Source organism: Hyaena hyaena, unplaced genomic scaffold, assembly GCF_003009895.1.
Source record: "Hyaena hyaena isolate Hyena2069 unplaced genomic scaffold, ASM300989v1 scaffold_378, whole genome shotgun sequence".
Taxonomy (NCBI): domain Eukaryota; kingdom Metazoa; phylum Chordata; class Mammalia; order Carnivora; family Hyaenidae; genus Hyaena; species Hyaena hyaena.
Genome location: NW_024081009.1, coordinates 1,419,118 through 1,439,306, shown reverse-complemented (window position 1 = coordinate 1,439,306; position 20,189 = coordinate 1,419,118). Strand labels below are relative to the sequence as shown.

Sequence of the window (20,189 nt, the reverse complement as noted above, 5' to 3'; positions counted from 1 at the left end):
GTAAAATAAACAGAAAAAAACGGAGCGTGGTACCTAACGAGAAGAGCTAATTACCAAATAACTACCCCTTCCCCAACTAACTGCAACTCTCCTGAATCCACTGGTTCTTCCTTTGTGGTACTAGGGGCCTTGGTTACATCTCTCTAGAGTCACACAAATCCCCCACTGGAAAGGGAAGGAGGACAGAAAACATGAACTTAGCCAGTGGGCTCAGCTGACAAAGTCTCACTCAATTACTTTTTGTCGGACAACCTTTGCTGAAAGATAACATTTTATGAACTGCACTGTTTAATAAAGTAACCACTAGACAAATATGGCTATTAAAATTAAAATTAAAAATTCAGTTCTTCAGTTGCATTAGCCACATTTTAAGTGCCACATGTGGCTCATAACTATCACGACCGAAAGTTTCACTGGACACTTATAGTCTAGAATAATGTGAGCAAGGCCATCAGTAATACCTGTCTTCAGGCCTATGGATTCACTCTGTGCTATAAACTCCTATAATAATAATAATTTCTGTTAAAATCTTGGAGTCACATGGGCCTGAAAGTGATGGGGTAGAAATCAATTAAACTAGTACATCCTATAGTTATCTCTCAAAGAGCCTGGAGGGATACTTTTATCTTATCCATTTCAGACCAATAACTATTCATATAAATTAACCTCCTGGCATCCCTTATACTGAAAAAGGAAAAAAAAGCAAGTTTCTATTTTGGTCTTTTTGGGACACACCAAAGAAAAATATAAACGGCTGACAACATTAAATACTGACAAAGACATAATATAGTTTCCTATAAAGTTAATGTGACTCAGCACATCCATGCCTAGATTTTAGTAAAGAAAAATGGAAACATGCAGCCACACTTATTCACAGATATTCACAGCTTTATTCACAATAGCCAAAAAGTGGAAATAACACAAATGCCTATCAACACATGATGAACAAACTGTGGTATATCCATATAATGGAATACTACCTAGCAATTACAAAGAAACTAACTACAGATACATATGCAACAACAAGAGTAAACTTCAAAAACAATGATGCGTGAAATCAGCCAATACAAAATAAGAGTTCATCTTATATTGTGTAAAATTCATCTCATATCTGGATGAAATTCCAGGAGAGGCAAAATTAATCCAGAGTAATAACAACAAAAAAAGATCCGTCAAGGCCTCCTGGGTGGCTCAGTCAGTTAAGCGTCCAACTCTTGATTTCGGTACAGGTCACGATCTTACCAGTTTGTGAGATCAAGCCCTGCATCAGGCTCTACACAAACAATGAAGCCTGCTTGGGATTCTCTCTCTTCCTCTCTCTCTCTCTCTCTCTGCCCCTGCCCACACTGTCTGTCTGTCTCTCTCTTTATCAAAATAAACTTAAAAAAAATTTTTTAATCAATGGTTGCCTGAGTGAAATGGACAGCAAAGAAGCATAAAGTAATTTTTTGAGATGACAGAAGTGTTTTATATCTTAATTGTGTTTTACTATACACAGGTTATACCTCAATAAAGTTGAGAAATTACGTTCTGACTTTTCAATGGCTGGACAATCTCTAATAACTCCTATTGCAAAGACAGTATAAATGACCTTTGATGGAAAGTCAAAATAGGGTTTCTAAATCTACATAACGAAGACCCGGACCTTGACATCTGGTAGAGAGAATACTTAGGTCTGCACAACAGCCTCCATTCACTCCCTAACCAGTCCTCATCCCAGAGGTGGGAATTACAGAGAACTATGAGAATGGTCAGATCTACCTCTAAGAGGCCAGTCTAACGGCGCTGCCGGTACTGGCCTGCTAGACCTGGGCATAGGAAGTGAAAGAGGAAGGGTAAAACCTACACCTCCTTCTTGCACAAATGTCCCATACTGGCCATCAGGTGGGCAATTCTTCCTCCTGAGAAGAATTAAGGATCTTTTTCCCCTGTAATAATTCTTCCCTTAAGAGGCAAGGAAGTTTGAGGGGCACCTGGGTTGCTTAGTCGGTTAAGCGTCCGACTTTCACTTAGGTCATGATATCGCGGTTCGTGGGTTCGAGCCCCGCGTCGGGCTCTGTGCTGACTGCCAGCTCAGAGCCTGGAGCCTGTTTCAGTCTGTGACTCCCTCTCTCTCTGACCCTCCCCTGCTCACGCTGTCTCTCTCTCTCGCCTAGAAATAAGTAAAAATATTTAAAAAAATTAAAAAAAAAAAAGAGGCAAGGAAGTTTGAGCTAAAGTTCCACCCTTCCTATGGGCTGGGATGGAAAAGTGACCCAACAGGAAGAATTGCACACCCACCCACACAAATGTAACAATGAGAATTAAATGAAATAATCCTCATTTACTGCATGGAGTAAATACTTAATGAATCTTAGCTATTATTATAACTATCCTAGAGATACTCAGAAATAGAAAAAAAAAATCACAGACACCTAACCCTAAATAAGTTGGATTGTGAAGCCAGAAGCAGGAGTGTGGTTTAAAGAATCTCAAGTATGCAGCAATTTAAAAGTTCAAGGTACTTCTGTGTGTACTAACAAGGGAAAATGTCCACAATATAGTGCTAATTTTTTTAAAAAGAATATGTAGGGTAAGCTTTTTTTTTTTAATAAGGAAAATACACACTAAATTGTTAACAGTAGTTACCACTGAGGAGAAGCTGGAAGGAATAAGGGAAACACTTTCACTTTCTACAATTCTAAACTATTTACAATAAATAATCCTTGTTGTAGGGAAATAATTTTAAATATAGAAAATTTTTATGTACGAAATTGTTCTCCACAGTGTTACTTTAACAGTGATGAATTAGGGGCACTTGGGTGGCTCAGTCGGTTAAACGACCGACTCGGTTTGGGCTCAAGACATGATCTCACAGTTTCATGCATCCCAGTCCCACATTGGCTCAGTGCAGAGCCCGCCTGGGATTCTCTGTCTCCCTCTCTCTCTGGCCTTCCCTAGCTCACACTATCTCTCAAAATAAATAAATAAACTTTAAAAAAAAAAAAACGATGAATTAGAAGCAATGTAAAAATACTATTTCTAAGTAAAGACTACACAAATTACAACATACCCACTTAATTAAATATCATATAACCATCAAAAGCCTCATAACATAGAGGGTTTTATATCACAAGAATATGAAAAAAAGTTTTACTTTACAGCTTGATTTTTTTTTTTTTAAGTTTATTTATTTATTTTTGAGAGAGACAAAGACAGCACGAACGCAGGAGGGGCGGAGAGAGAGACTACCAAGCAGGCTCTGTGCTGGCAGCTCAGAGCCTGGTGCAGGGCTCCAATCCATAAACCGTGACTTCAGGACCTGAGCGGAAACCAAGAGTGTGACGCTTAACCACCTGAGCCATGTAGGTGCCCCTATAGCTTGATTTCTTTTAACTATAGCAAATCGACTGACTGGAAACACATCAAAACATAAAAAACAATTGTGAATGGATAATGGAACTATAGGTGATTTCATTTCTTTCCATCCTTTCCACATTTTCCAATGTTAAAATATAGGTATCACTTTACCAACCAAATTAAAATTTTTGTTTTAAAGTTAATTGATGGCATTTCATTTTATTTTTTTTAAATGTTTTTATTTATTTCTAGGAGAGAGAGAGACAGCGTGAGCAGGGGAGGGTCAGAGAGAGAGGGAGACACAGATTGAAACAGGCTCCAGGCTCTGAGCTGGCAGTCAGCACAGAGCCCGATGCGGGGCTCGAACCCACAAACCGCGAGATCATGACCTAAGCGAAAGTCGGACGCTTAACCGACTAAGCCACCCAGGCGCCCCATGGCATTTCATTTTAGACCTCTGTTTGCTTCAGTACACACAGTTATGACCATGCACATTAGGAAAATAACTCCAAGGGTATACCTAATAAAGAGCATTGTTATTATTCATGACATATAAGACATTGAAAATTAAATCATGTTGGTTAAAGCTAATTTTCTTTTTGATACTAGTATGACAAAAATTTTTGCAAATAAAGAAAAAGTACTTTGGGCAAACTCAGTAAGATGCTATAAAATATGGTCTGAAACTCAGAGCCAGCCATTTAATAAATATATAAAGAGTTAATGGCCTATTTCTATTGAGCCAGCCCAGTGTCCCCCTTATGATTTTCTTAACATTTTTTTCTCTGGCTTAGGGTGCCTGCCTGGGAGGCTCGGGTCATGATCTTGCAGTTCGTGGGTTTGAGCCCTGTGTTGGGCTCTGTGCTGACAGCGTGGGGCCTGGAGACTGCTTCAGCTTCTGTGTCTTCCTCTCTCTCTGATCCTCCCCTGCTCATGCTGTCTCTCTCAGAAATAAAATAAAAATATATAAAGAAAAAAGAATTTTATAGATTTAGATCTTTGATCCATATTGAGTTCATTTTTGCATGCAGTGTGAGGTAGGGATCCAAATTCATTCTTTTGCATGTAGGTAGCCAGTTGTCCCAGCAACATTTGCTGAAAAACTATTCTTTCCCCATTGAATGGTCTTGGCCCTTTTTGAAAATCAATTGACCATGAATTTTTGTGTTTATTTCTGGACTCTCAATTCTATTTCATTGGTTTATATAACTATCCTTATACCACTGTCATATCATCTTGATTACTGAAGCTTTGTAACAGGTTTTGAAAACAAGTGTGTGTCCTCCAACTTTGTTCTTCATTTTCAAAACTGTTGTGGATAAAATGGCTTTGCAACTCCATAAGAATTTTAGGACCAGCTTATCCATTTCTGGAAAAAAAAAAGGCAATTGGAATTTTGATAAAGATTGCGTTCAATTTATAGATCAATTTGGAGAGTATTTCTATATTAACAATATTAAGTCTTCTAATCCATGAACACAAGAGGTCTTTCCATTTATTTAGATTTTTAATTTCTTTCAACGTGTTTGAGTTTAGCATACAAGTCTTGTACTTATTTGATTAAATTTACTCATAAGTATTATATTCTTTTTGATGCTATTGTAAAAGAAATTGTTTTCTCATTTTCAGATTGTTCATTGCTACTGTATAGAAATGCAAGTGATTTTGTATACTGATCTTGTATCCTGCTATGTTGCTGGATTTATTTTTTATAAATTCTTTAGGGTTTTCTATATATAAGAGTATGTCATTTTCAAATAGAGATAATTTTTCTTCTTCCTTTCCATTCTTTTTTTTTTCTTTTCCTTGCTTAACTGCCTACCTAGAACCTCCAATTTAGTGTTGACCGTATGTGGTAAACACAGACATCCTTATCTTGTTCCCGATCCTAAAGGGAAAGCTCTCAGTGTTCACCAGTAAGTACAACGTTAGCTGTGAATTACTCTGTTAGTTGATTCTGGCTTGTTGAAGTGACTTACAGAGTGTCAACTCAAGGTTGTTCTGAGAATCTGACAAGATCTGTGAAGGTGTTTTCAAAACTGTAAAATACCATTTAGTTTAAGATACATTTACTCAGTAACTTAGTGCTCTTACTCTAAAAAGTTATCTCTAAATGTTAAAGAAATGAAAACAATGTTTGTGAAGCTCTTTTTAATTCCCAACATCCTGATGGAAGTTGAGCACCTATGTTCTTTTGAAGGGTGAAGAGGAAGAGAAGAATCTACAGAAGGAATCAGAACAAAACTAAGAGGCCGAAAGCCTCCCCCCAGTCCCAACCCCTAAATTTTGTACCTATGGACTCTTCACTTAGCACAACACAGGGCATTCAGGAAAGCAGGAGGTAGAGATGTAAGACAGGCAGGATGTAAGAGGCAGCATGGTACACAGAAAAGAACACAAGATTTAGTGGAAAAAATTGCTGTGATTCCAGTTGTTCAGAAAAAAAAGAAAAAAAATATGACACCTAAAAGAAGTTTAGATATCATAAACTTCACATCTTCAAAGCTACAAAATCTAGTGACTTACATCTATAAATCCACTCTATATTTATCTAAATTGCTGATGTTAATCTGAGTCACTATAATTAATGTTAGTAATTCATGATGTATGTGCTTGTAATATTAAGAAGTTTCTCTTTTTAAAAAAAGCAGCTTGATAATAAATATAAGCACAATATATTGGTATTATTTATATTTTTATTATTTATAAATAATTGAGTAAAAACTTGGCTGTTGGAAAGCAAAAAGGGATTACAAGCCTATTGCTGTTCAATGGAATGAATATTTAATGAATATCTATAACATCCCAGACACTATGCTAATGAAGCCGTGACTAACTTTTATTTTTTTGAATGCTTAATAAGAAAAAAATATTGTTTTTTATTTTTGAGAGAGAGAGAGTGCAAGCTGGGGAGGGACAGAGAGAGGTGGACAGAGGATCAAAAGCAGGCTCTGTGCTGACAGCACCAAGCCTAATGCGGGGCTTGAACTCCCGAATCAAGAGATTGTGACCTGGACAGAAGTCAGACACTCAACTGACTGAGCTACCCAGGTACCTCAATAAGAAAAAAAAATATTTATAAAATATACATATGACATAAACACCATGAAACAAACACCATGTACCCACCACCTAGTTTAAGAAAAAGAACATTAGCATTTTTTTAAATCAGCTTTTATTGAGGAAAAACATACCTACAGAAAAGTACATACATTAAAGGGTTTGGCTCTGTGAATTTCTAAAATGAAAACACAGTGAGGGTATTTACACCCAGTTCAAGAAAGAGAACATTCTCAGCTTCCCACATTACCGCACCACTAGCCCTTCACCTCCAACTACAGATAATCAATATCTTGTTTTTCTCACCAGAGATAATCAGTTTCGCCTATTTTTGAAACTTTAGATAAATGGAATCATACAGCACAATTTTGTGTCTGACTTCTATCCCTCAATATTATGATTGTGAGACTCATCTGTGCTGCTGTACGTAACACTAGTTCATTCATTTTCATTGCTGTTTATGGTATACAATTACATGAATATGCCACCATTATGGATCCATTTGAGTTGTCTCCAGTTCTGAATCATTAATACTGCTGCTATTAACATGTTTATGCATGTCTTTTGAATAATATTATGTACAAATTTCTATCGGATATACACCCACACACAGTGTCCAGTAGAATTGCTGGGTCATAGCATACACATATACGTTCAACTTTAGGGAATTTTGCCTAATGTGTACAACGTGGTGTTTTGATATAATTTTAATGACTAATTAACATATCCAGCACCTTACATAGTTACCATTTTCTGTGTGTGTGGTTAGGAACAGCTTAAGATCTATTCTCCTAATAAATTTCAGTATATCATTATTAACTAGAGTCACCATGCTAACTAGCATTTTAAATTGTTTCTATGGGAAGGTCACTCTGAATACCAAATTCACCATACTACAGGAAATAACTCTGCTTTCTTAAATGTTTAAAAATTGGATACAGATGAAGGTATTAAAGGGAAGAAAAGACAATAACCCTTGTTATTCAAAATAACAAGGTTGGATATAGATTTGGAAAGAAATATGGGAAAAATATCTTCAGCAATTTATTTAAGAAACTAAACTGAACAGCTCAAATGCCAGATCAGTAGGGTTGGTGTGTTTTTTTTTTTTTTACATTTTATTCATTTTTGAGAGAGAGAGAACAGGGGAGAAAGGGCAGAGAAAGAGAACAGGATTGGAAGCGGGCTCAATGCGGACAGCAGCGAGCCCAAAGTGGGGCTCGAACTCCCAAACAGTGAGATCATGACCTGAGCTGAAGTAGGATGCTCAACCGACTGGAGTCACCCAGGCGCCCCCAAGTCCATGATTCTTCGGCATACACCAGAATCACTTGGAGAATGTATTAAAGGAGATTGCAGGGGCCCCACCAGCAGTTTCTAAATTTCAGCCTGGGGCTGGGCCTGAGAATTTGCATTTCTGACAAGTTCTCAGGTGATACTGATTTGCTGGTCTGCAGATTCCACTTTGAGAATCATTGTATTAAATAAGGAGAAATGAACTTTGTAAAAACAGAAATACTGGTAGGTTCATATCTTCCTACAACAGAAGAGAAAATGCAAAAAAGAGGCCTCAATAACGCTCTTAGGCCATTTCATCATTTAACTTGATAAATACAGCTAAGTTTATTTTGCTGCTCGATAAGTAGTAAACTGATCAGAATAACTAAATTTTTTTAATTCTCCCACACTGATGTTCTTTGGAAGACCCAGAAGTAGTGATAATTGCTAGTTTCCTCGCTTGTCAACCAAGAAAATATTTGTTCATATGCGTATAACACTAAAACACGTCACGATATTTAAAAATCCACCAGCAAAATACTCTTTATTATTTAAGGATTTTAAAAATAAGTGAACGTTGGATTTAAAAAATGACAGCTTATTTCTTACTTTAATAATTTTCCCATTTTCTCCATTACCAAAGATCTATATGACTAGTGCAAAACACGTAACAACTTTAGCACTTCGTTCTGAATTTAGCAAAGGACCAAAATACCCTGCATTACTCATAAACAGCTGATGCTAATTCATTTGGTATTAAATCTATAGAGCACAATGTGTTAGCACTTTTTGGTTTCATGTCAAAAAAAAGAAAGAAAGAAAGACGGGAAAATCAGCTTCCTTGAGCAATTCAGCTGAATTTTCTTTAAACAGTCTTTGTACCTGCCCTTGTAAAATATAAGAAAAAACTGTAAGTCAAAATCAATAGCAATAGACAAAAATAAATTTAAATTTAAAGATATTTTTTAAAAGAGGAAAGATTACTTTCATGTGGAAAAGGGCCAACAAATGTCAAATAAAGAATAATAAGGAGGGGGCAAGAATAATTTCAGCATATAGAAAGAATAATCTTAAAGCTATCACATATAATATTAAATAATATATTTATAATAAAACATATAATCTGACATATTTAATATAATATTAAAGCTATTTTCATTAAAATGCTGAAACTATGTACATATACGCAAACAGAATATAAACCAAAATATAGAGTCCAGACTTAGAGTGGGCATAAAACACAGCACTAAAAGTCAGTGAAAAAAAAGGGTGGACTCAATAAATGATATTAAGACAAGTGACTATATATACGGAAAAGATAAAATTAGCTTCCCAATTCACAGCAAACACAAAAACAAATTCCAGATGAATTAAATACCAAAATGTAAAGCACAAAAACGTAAACCTTTTAGAAGAAAATATTCAAGGTAGGTAAAGATTTCTTTTAAAACACACAAACGTAACAATCATAAAGGTAAAAAAAAGTAGGTATTTATAGCTAGCTACAATGAAGTTTATTTTTGAGAGACAGAGAGAGTGAGCTGGGTAGGGGCGGAGAGAGAGGGAGACAGAATCTGAGCAGGCTCCACTCTGACAGCTGAGAGCCCGATGCCAGGGCAGAGCCCAAAAACCATGAGATCGTGACTTGAGGTGAAGTCGGACACTTAACCAACTGAGCCATTCAGGTGTCTTAGCTGGCTATAATGAAAATTTAAATCTAAAACTTTATGGGGCGCCTGAGTGGCTCGGTTGGTAAAGCGACTGACTCTAGATACCGGCTCAGGTCGTGATCTCGTGGTTGTGAAATCAATACCATGTCAGGCTCTGAGCTGAGCTTGGAGCCTGTTTGGGATTCTCTCTCCGGCTCTCTCTGCACCTCCCCTCCTCGTGCTCACTTGCGCACATGTGTGCACATACTCTCTCAAAATAAACACACATACATACATACATACATAAAAAGTAAATAAATACATAAATAAAACTATAAACACGAAAAGATCATCACTGTCTGGGAGAAGCTATTTGCAACTAAATACATTCAAGGGGCATCTGAGTGACTCAGTTAAGCTTCTGACTTTGGCCAAGGTCATGATCTCGGGGTTCCTGGGTTAGAGCCCACCCATCAGGCTCTCTACTGTCAGCCCAAAGCTTGCTTGGGATCCTGTCTCCCTCTTTCTCTGCCCCTCCCCCACTCGTGCAAGCTTGCATGCTCTCTCTCTCAAAAATAAACGTTTAAAAAAAAATAAAGAGGAGTGTCTGGGTGGCTCAGTCCGTTAAGCCTCCAACTTTGGCCCAGGTCATGATGTCATAGTTTGTGAGTTCGAGCACCACGACAGGCTCTGTGCTGATAGCCCAGGGCCCGGAGCCTGCTTCAGATTCTGTGTCTCCCTCTCTCTCTCTGCCCCTTCCTCTCTCTCTCTCTCAAAAATAAACAAACATTTAAGAAAATTAGATCCCAAAGCATAACTTACTCCCTACAAAAGGAAAACTCTACAAGTCAATTTTTTAAAAAATGCTAATAGCCCAACAGTAAAAAGGGGCAAAGGATATATACAAAGGATATTCACAAAAGAGGAAATCCCAATGACCAATATGAAAGTGCTCAATCTCACTAGTCATTAGGGAAAAAAATGCAAGTAAGATTGCTTACATCCATCATACGGTAAAAACTAAGATGTATGCAATGTTAAGCGCTGGACAGGACGTGACTGGCAGGTGCTCGCAGACCGCTGGCAAGGCTGCGAGCTGGTGTAATTAGGTAAAGACAAAGGTAACTCATCACCCCGCAATCCTCCACAGCAATGTCCCTGTCTGCAGACAAATATCCTAAGGAAGCTCTCACATATGTATGTAAGGAGACATATAAAAGAATGTGCACTGCAGAAAAAATAAAATTAGAATCCACTTAAATTATCCTCAGATAAGAAAACAGATAATTGTGGTATATTCACAAAATAGAATGCTACACCGGAAACAGAATATATGTTGGCTCTCTATATACCAACATGACTAAATTTCAAATGCCATTTAAAATTTTGAAAATGCAGGTTGCAGAAGGATACAGTATGACACCATCATATATATATTTTAAAACACACAAAACAACATATTACTTATGGGCATGAGCATACATTAATGTGAACAGAAAGGATCTATACCAACTTTAGGATAGTGGTTATTTCTGGGAAAGGTTAGTGGAATCATAAGGAGATACAAAAGGGATTCAATTCAATCTGCAATGTTTTATTTCTAAAAATCCAAGCCCTGGAACAAATATGTTAGCACTTAAAGCTGGATGGTGAGCATATGGATATATATGTTATTTGCTGTTTTTTTCAGCAGGCTTGAAATCTCTTAAAGTGTATATAACTTATACTCATTTAAGTCCACAGAACTTCTAGAAATAGTTACAGCCATGCAAAGAATATTTAGTTTCCATCATAAAAATAGTTGGAAATTATAAGATTAAATCACTAGGAAACTGAAGGTAGTATAATGTAGACCTCAGAACCCATTCAAGGGTATTAATATTGAAGTATGAAAAAGGATCTCATTAAGATTTTTTTTTAATATTTTATTTATTTATTTATTTATTTTTATTTATTTCTAGGAGAGAGAGAGAGAGAGAGAGACAGCGTGAGCAGGGGAGGGTCAGAGAGAGAGGGAGTCACAGACTGAAACAGGCTCCAGGCTCTGAGCTGGCAGTCAGCACAGAGCCCGAGGCGGGGCTCAAACCCACGAACCGCGAGATCATGACCTAAGCGAAAGTCGAACGCTTAACCGACTAAGCCACCCAGGCGCCCCTCATTAAGATATTTTTACTGGTATGCCTGGCTGGCTCAGTCAGTAGAGCAAATCACTCTTGATCTCAGGGTTGTGAGTTCAAGCCTCACGCTGGGTGTAGAGATTACTTAAATAAATAAATCTTTAAAAAAAATAAAAAGTTGCTTGAGAGACAGAGAGAGATTTTTGCCTAAGATATCATACCCAGAGTATGGATCCTTAAGAACTGCATTATAGTAAGTGTCTAGTGCATTGCCAATGCAGAGGTTTGCAAGGGTTCACTGTTCTGCCAATTCAAGAATTTCCAACAGTACAATAATACACTTTCACCTTATACCTCTGCACCTTCATTTAAATACTTGAAAACATACAACCATTTTAGGCATAAATTCCCCTGGTTTTAAAAAGTTATTTTATGGCAAAAAGAGTTCATTTTTATTTTCTAAAATCTATGGCATTTGAAGATCCTTTCAAAAATATCCAGGAAAGTAACAAGAAACGATAACTACTGCATATAAGGTTGCAGAAAGTTGATACGCTTTGGATAGCAAGACTTGGATTTAGGAAAAGACTACAAAGCATTCTGCATTATTTGTTTTGAAGTGTGGTATTGCACATAAGCTATCCCCAACTTACAGCACGTAGTCCAAAACTACCTGAAGGTTATTTGGTAAAGATGTCGTTTACTCACAAAATGTTATAAATGGCTACATTTCCAGACTCGGCTACAAAAATTTCATCAATATAATAACTGATACGAAACACATTAGCTTGCCCTCATCAAAACCTGGTATTAGGTAAATTTTACCTCTAACATCTTTCTACACCTCTTTCAATTCCTAAGACAGATCTCTCCCTTAGATTCCTATTTAACATCACCTTACTCCTATTTCTTCACAACAAATTACCTCAACTAGGTGTAAGAATTTATGAAGTGATCCATTGGTTTTCTTTGCATGAATGCATGGATATTTCTAGAATGGGACTACGGAATCTCCAGCAAGTGACATTTCTGGCAATTTTAAAAGGCAGAGTACAAAAAGTTCAGGCAATGTGGTAAGCCTTTCTTCTTTTCTTTTCAGTAAGTAGGTGGTGGTGACAGTGTAAGAGGCCCAGAAGGTAACACCATTTGAGTAACTTTACTGAGGAGCCTCTCCCGACTCAGAGTCAGCTCTCCTAAGCGATTAAGGCTGAATTTCAGATCCTTCCTTTCCTCTACTTCTGATTCCATGATTCCAAACAAGCTGTAGTGTAAGAGTTCTGACAGGCAGTGTGGGCCTGAGGCAGTGGTAGCCATCTGTATGCGGAGTTCATTTATAAATAAAAGTCTGTATTTAATGTCAGTAATAAGAATTAGAACTGTAGAATCTGCTTCATTACTAGCAAACATTTAATACTTACTGCCTAACTGAATCTTTTCGAAGAGCCAAAGGTAACCAAGTTTAAATCAATTCATCATTATAAAATGTATCCAACTTACAATACCATATTTTTTCATATAGTAAATAAACTAAAAGTCAAAAATTTTCTTCTAAGTTCTTTGTCTTTCAAAACTTTCATTATTATTATTATTATTATTATTTTAGCAATCTCTACACCCAACCTGGGGTTTGAATTTACAGCCCCGAGATCAAGAGTCACACGCTCCACCGACTGAGTCAGCCAGGCGCCCCAAGGTTCTTTGCTTTTCAGATTAGCAGCTTCAAGATATTTTAGGATTATCAAGTTCTAATGACCTAGATGCTACATACTGAATAACATCACACATTTCATTCTTCAGCCAATTTCCAAACTAAACATGATGCTGCCCTTTTCTGACCAAAAAAGCCAAGGACAAGATACACAAGTTACTAATGCTACCAACAACAACAATCAGTGATACAACAACACAGCAACAAAAACCACCTTCAATTACAAAGTGAATATAAATGCCATTTACAAAATGTCAGAATGCCAAAATTACACTAACCAAAAGCAATAATTCAAAATAGGTTTTCACCCCTAAAATAGAAATTCAGAACCCATTTTAAAAGTATTACAACAAGGCTAACTCTATTTGCTCAACATCAATACAGTTACTAGGAAATTATGATTATCACAGGATAGACAACAGAGATGGGCCAAAGATAGATAGGCCAATCAGATTTTCCAAAAGATAGAAGGTAGTTTTTGAAAATGAAACTTTGGCAGCAACCTCCAGAAGTTCTAGCTAAGGTAAATCTACCTGGTGAAGCAGGGAATAGTAACAGGGCTGAATTTATACCTTGAACCTACTTCTTGTGAGCCTGGAAAATTACTGAGCCTCTCTCTCTGAGTAACACAATATTAATAGTACCTAGCTTGCAGGGTGATTTTGTCAGAATTAAATGAGATACGTTTGTAATTAAGTGATGGTACCCAAAGTATAAAGATCTGTATCAGCCTAGAGGAAAGTCTCTAACAGCATGCTCAAGGCTATTTCTGACCCATCTTATTCTCCTTTTTAATAATGGCTTGAATGTAGACACAGAAGTCATGATTTTAAACCTACAGGAGAAAACAAAACTGACAGACAGAGCTGGGTTATATAACATAAAAGAATCAAGAATCAAGAAGACTTGAACAAGAAGTAGGTAGGCCCTGACCTTTAAAAAAAAAAAAAAAAAAGAATTGTAAAGGGGATACATGTGAGGTTTTATACTTAGGTTCAATAAACCAATTGCATGATACCTAGAATGGGATGGGGAGCCAATTTTAAAATAACACAAGAGTTTTAACCGACTGCAAGCTCATTATGAGCCAAGAGTGTGATTTACTGCAGAAAAAAAGCAAATACAGGGTGCTTGGGTGGCTCAGTTGGTTAAGCGTCCGACTTTGGCTTAGGTCATGATCTCGCGGTACGTGAGTTTGAGCTCCACATCAGCCTCTGTGCTGACAGCTCAAAGCCTGGAACCTGCTTCAAATTCTGTGTCTCCCTCTCTCTCTACCCCTCGCCTGCTCACACTCTGTCTCTCTCTCTCTCCTTCAAAAATAAATAAACATTTAAAAAAAGCGAATACAATTTTACCCTATATTAATAACACTAGTGTCCAGCTAAGGAGAGTAATAAGAGTTCAGCATATAGTGAAGAATAATCACTGTGTTACATTTTAGAAGAAACACTGGTAAAACATTTCCAGAGGAATGTAACCTAAATGATGAAAAGTTTGAAAGACAGAATGTTTGAGAAATTGGGGATGTTTAATTTGAAAAAGAGAAAATCTGAGATAATATGTAACATGTTTTCAAATATCTGAGGAGCTGTCACATGGAAAATGAATTATTTTCTTTAGCTCTATGTAGCTCTAAAAAGCAGAAATCATATCTACCTAAAAATTACATGGAACTCCATACAAAAAAGACCTAACATGACACTAAAATGGGCTGGCTTTAATGGTGATGCACCCTCTATTGCTAGAATATTCAAACAGAGATTAGATTAGAATCATTATTTATTTATTTATTTTGCAAAGAGAGAGAGAGAGTGAGCGTGCACATGCGTGCAAAGGGGTGGCAGGAAGGGCCAGAGAGAGAAAGGGAGAGAGAGAATCCCACGCAGGATCCCTGCTGTAAGTATGGAGCTCCAAATGGGGCTCGAACTCACAAAGGCTGAGATCCTGACCTGAGCCAAAACCAAGAGTTCAGACACCAGACTGAGCCATCCAGGCTTGATGAGATTCGTTTTAAATTTTTTTAACATTTATTTATTTATGAGTCAGAGAGTGAACAGGGGAGGGGCAGAGAGAGGGAGACACAAAATCTGAAGCAGGCTCTAGGCTCTGAGCTGTCAGCACAGAGCCCGATGCAGGGCACAAACACACGAACCGTGAGATTATGACCTGAGCTGAAGTCATAGGCTTAACCAACTGAGCCACCCAGGTGCCCCTAGTTTCTATCGTAAACAAAAATGTATTGAGCATCTAGGTGCCAGTGTGCAAAGCACAGATGATTCTAGTGCGTAAAAAACTAACATGGTCTCTTCTTTCATGGAAGATAAATCGTAAAGGCAAATAATCACACCAATAAATTTAAAATGACAAACCGCTGAGGTGACTGGGTGGCTCAGTAGGTTAAGCGTCCAACTTCGGCTAAGGCATAATCTCATGGTTCTCAGGTTTGAGCCCTGCATCTGCCTCTGTGCTGACAGCTTGGAGCCTGGAGCCTGCTTCAGATTCTGCGGCTCCCTCTCTCTGCCCCTCCCCCGCTCATTCTCTCCCTCCCTCTCTCTTTCTCTCTCTCTCTCTCAAAAAATAAACACTAAAAAAAAATTTAAATCACAGTAAAATCTCTAAAGAAACTAATACAGTTTTCAAGAGCATGGAACAGAGGATCCTGACTTCTGTGGGACCAGAACACGCTTCTCTCGAGTAGATGCGTGATATATGAGTAGGAGGTAAATGATTGGGAACAGAACATTACAAAGGAAACAGCACATGCAAAGACCTTGTGGTATGAAAAACTACTAAAGTTCAAGGAATTGAATGGCTTATATAACCTGAACATAGAGAGTAAGAGAAAGAGTAGAGAGTGGCAGGAGTGGAACCACAAAGGGCCTTAAAGGCCCAGTTTGGATTTGATGTTCTCCCAAAAGTAGCTCGATGCTAATGACGTAGGGGTTTAAGCAGCAACAGGCATGAGAGAAAACAATCAATGCGGAAAATGCTGTAAAGAGACCTCTAGCGAGCTTTCCAAAGTAGTCCAGACCACAAATGATGGTAGTTAGGGAAAATGAGGTGGAAATGAAGATGTAGAGAGGACAGATTGAAGAGATTTTTAGGATGTTAAAATGACGAAACCCACATGACCATTCCAGTGGGTTATTTGGCTACAGTTTAAAGCAGCAATGCCCAAGCCAAATTCTTTGGCCCTAATAATATCCTTTTCTGTAAGGAGCAGGAGGGAGGGGGCGTCGTTGGGGAACAGAACTCTGATGAATTTCATAGGGGGGCAAAGGATGTGGGGAGAGAGAAGAGGTATGAAGGATGACCACGACCACCACCACCACCACCCCACCCCACCCCACCCCACACTGGTTTCCAGCCTATATAAGCGCATGGACAGTAGTGCCATTCACTGAAATAGAAAACAGAGAAAGTACTAATTAGGCGGGTTTAGATTTGAGCAGTAGACTTTGAGGTGCCTTGGTTTTAAATACACAGTCTGACATATTGATCTGGAACTTCAAGGATAAGTCTGGACTGGGAGTAAAATACTGAGAATCCTGGGCATATAGATGGTACTTGAGGCTGTAGGCTTCGAAGAGGATGCCTGAAGAGAAAACAGAGTGACAAGAAAGCCCTGAGTAACATCTGCATTGGCTAACAGGGTAGAGGAGGGTGAGTCTGCAAAAGAGAGGGGGGAGTAAAAACAGGAGCAAGGCTGTAGAGAAGCCCCGGAAGAGCGTTTTCCATGAAGGAGGCAATGGTCAATGACGGCAAACGCTGTGGAGACATCCAGTCGGACAAAGAATGGAACATGTCAATTAAGTGTAGGGTCACGTTTCTGTAGAATGATAGGGCCAGAAATCAGACTGCAGTGGGCGGGCTGAGGGGTAAGTAAGGGGTAAACAAATGGGAGACAATAAATGTACACAACTCTATCAAAATTTCTGGCTGAAAAGTGGGAAGAGAAAACGGGACAGCTGTGCGGGTGGAGGGTTTGTCTTAAGGCGGGAGAAGCTTCCACACGTGAAGAGGAAACAGGTGAATACACAGGAGTGGGGTTCCTTCCGTGGGAAAAGAGAGCATCTGAAGCATGGGTGGAGGGAGTAACCACAGATAAAAGAAGAGGCTCCGGGGGGGGGGGGGGGGGTGCGGAGGAAGAGAAAGGAAGAGAAAGAGGTCAAGTTAAATGACCTTTAAGGTCTCTTCTCACTCCATAATCTCATGACTGACAATTTCTTTCAGATAGGACATCTGCATGCATGTATAGATCTATTCAAACTTGTTCAAATATTCCAGTATAAATCAATCAGCCAAGCACATCCTTATCCCCAATGACGCAGTTAATGTCCCCAGGTTTATGACCAGTGTAATCTCTGGGCAGGATCCATCCCCTCAAAGGGTTTTTAGCTCGACGCACACTGCAGTGGAGCACTGTACCAGCCCGATCTCCCCTTTGCCAAACCCATACTACACCGCGATCTTCAGAGGCTAAAGGAGGAAGTAAAATTTAAAACCCTGAAACTACCACATATGCGGCTGCATTCAGAGCGACTGTCATTCATAAACACAAAACGCGACTCCCCAAATGCATCTCCATTCCAAGTTGAAGACATTCCTGCCTGACCCGACAGTGACAGGTCCCCATAGAGAGCTGGGGTTTCACAGTAAAAGTCACTTGAGCCCCCTCACCCTTTCCCAAGACAAGTCACTCTGAAGAAGCAGAAACGGGTCCCTAATGATCCTTCCCAAAGCAGCAGACGGATCCCCCGCAGTTATTTCAGCGGCTGTATCTACTAAGCCCTCGAGTGCGGAGAACCCCCCAGAGCCGGTCCGACGGGGCTGGGACGACCACAATCCTGCGGCTGCCTTGGGGGAGGCGGGTAACAAGCCCCAAGGGATAGAAAGGGGGAATCAAGGGAGACCCAGGAGGCGCGGGTGGGTGGTGAGGGGGTCACCTCCCCTAGAGCTTCCTCAGGGGGATGGAGTTTCCGAGGAGGGCTTAATCCCCTGCCACCGCTCCCCCTTCTCACCCTCATGCCCTTCTCCGGCTTGCCGCCCCCTCCGACTCCCCATTCGCTCGGACTCACTCCCCCTCCCCTGGAGCCATCTGGACTTCGGAGTGCCCGCGAGCCCGGCACCCCTGCCTCGAGCCGTGGCTCCGGGGCCGGCACTCACCCGGCCCGCCATCTTCGCGGACACGTCCGGCTCGGCGGCTGCGGCTGGCTGCTTAGTAAAGCCCGCCCCCGCCGCGCGCGCGCGCGCGCCCGCCGCCCGCCCTCGCGCAGGCACGCAGCCGTCTTGCGACCGCGCGCGCACCCGGCCACGTCCCTGGCGTCCCCGCCCCGCAGGGCGCGCGCGGGCTCCACGGCCGCCTAGCGAGGGCGGGGAGGTGACGCCATCTTAAGCGGCAGCCGTGGGTGCAGTGACTCCGTGTTTCTTTCGAGGACCTGTCGCTCTCCGATGTCTCAACGGCTTCTTTTGCGAATCTTGTCCCATCTGGCCGTTTGTGCCGCAAGGCCTTTGATGCTTTAATGACTTAGCCTTGTTTCTCTTTGCCCGCTGCCGCTTGCGCAGTAATGGCCTTTCTGCGTCCAGATCCCCTGAAATGGGTGAATGTGCCTGAGAGCTCTCGGCGCGGGTACAGTTGGTTCTGAATTCAAGTTCTGTGTTAATTCAAGCTTTTCTCTGTAGGCGAGCTCGTTTACCTAGTGCCTGGAAACTATCAGCGTTGGACTTTATACTTAGCTGATGTGTCGCCTGGAAAACAGTAATTTCATCAAATTTGAAAGTGAATTGTGATTATTTCTATAACTTTATGGTCTATCTTTTTAATTTAACTATTAAGTATATTTATCTATAAAGGTAGGGTTTTTAACAATCTTTGTCATTCCCCAGGGTTGTTTCATTTTAGACTATAGGTAGAATTTGAATGAAGTGTGCCCTAAATTCTTAATTTTTTTCACCTCAATATACCTACTATAGCATTTCCTCACTGGAATCTCAGAATAGAGGATAATAGGGGCGCCTGGTCGGCTTTGCTGGTAGAGTGACTCTTGACCTCAAAGTTGTGAGTTCAGGCCCCACGTTGAGCATGGAACCTACTCAAAAAGAATTCTTTAAAAAAGAATAGAGGATAAAAAGAGAATAAATGATAGTAACAGCAGCAGCACCTCACAAGGTTGAGATTCTGCCTAACGGTTTCCTTGATGCTTTTATTGCCCCTGCCCTACTAGCTTAAATTTTCTCCATATTTACACAAGACACAGAAAAACAACAGGATTTGTTATCTTTCATTTCTCACAGATAATTAGGAAAAAAAAAAAGTTTTTCCAACATGAGCAAAGGAAAAGAATTTGAAGAGCTGGGCATGCTTAGTGGTTTAAAATTGAGAATAAAAATCTTTTTAAGTGGCCTGAAGGCAGGACAGGGACAGAAGTAAAAAAGATCGGGGCAGTTTTATAAACTCTCACACTGTACGTGAGAATCATACTGCATTATTGAACAAATCAGACGTTAATTAAATCATCAGTCGGTCAGAGTTTACCTGGGAAGACAGAACTAGTTAAATTCTGATCTATTAACTTGGAAAAACTACAAAAATTATTAGAATGCACTGGGGAGCCTGGAGGCATAGGTTCTTAGCCCTGTTCTTTCTTTGCCAACTCACTTGACAAATCCCTTAACCTCTCTGAGCCCGTTTCCGTATTCTCTCACAAAGTAAGGGGTACAATTAGATGAGCTTAACGGCTGCATCTTAACATTTTTTTGATACTTTGAATTTGTCCCTCTGAATCAAAGAGATTTACCAAATGGATCCAGAGCATGACATTGGTTCTCAGTGCAATGACCTCATGTTATTTTCAAGGCCAGAGAGTAATGCAAATGTATTTATACCACTGGTTTGTTACTAAGTAAAATAGATTGCAAGGGAAAATATCTTTAATCTGTCCAACAAGGAGGAATACTTTCCACTTAGGAAAGATAAGCCTCCTGGTTGAGTTCCAGTGTGTCTGCTTAGAGCATGTATACCCATGATAAGCAGTTCTA

General features: G+C 39.6%; 1 protein-coding gene across 2 annotated transcripts in view; it reads right to left on the bottom strand.

The window, feature by feature from the left end:
• The window catches only part of NSF (N-ethylmaleimide sensitive factor, vesicle fusing ATPase), a 138,899-nt gene extending 120,528 nt beyond the window's left edge, over positions 1–18,371 (bottom strand). Inside the window, exon 1 of one of the 2 annotated variants that reach the window (XM_039250659.1) lies at positions 18,318–18,371. In XM_039250659.1, coding sequence (XP_039106590.1) covers positions 18,318–18,329 — 12 coding nt within the window. In that variant the 5' untranslated portion in view covers positions 18,330–18,371. Of the gene's footprint in view, positions 1–4,560; positions 4,608–18,317 lie in introns of those variants that run through there. The other variant, XM_039250660.1, reaches the window with a different exon arrangement.
• Positions 18,372–20,189: the final 1,818 nt, after the last annotated feature.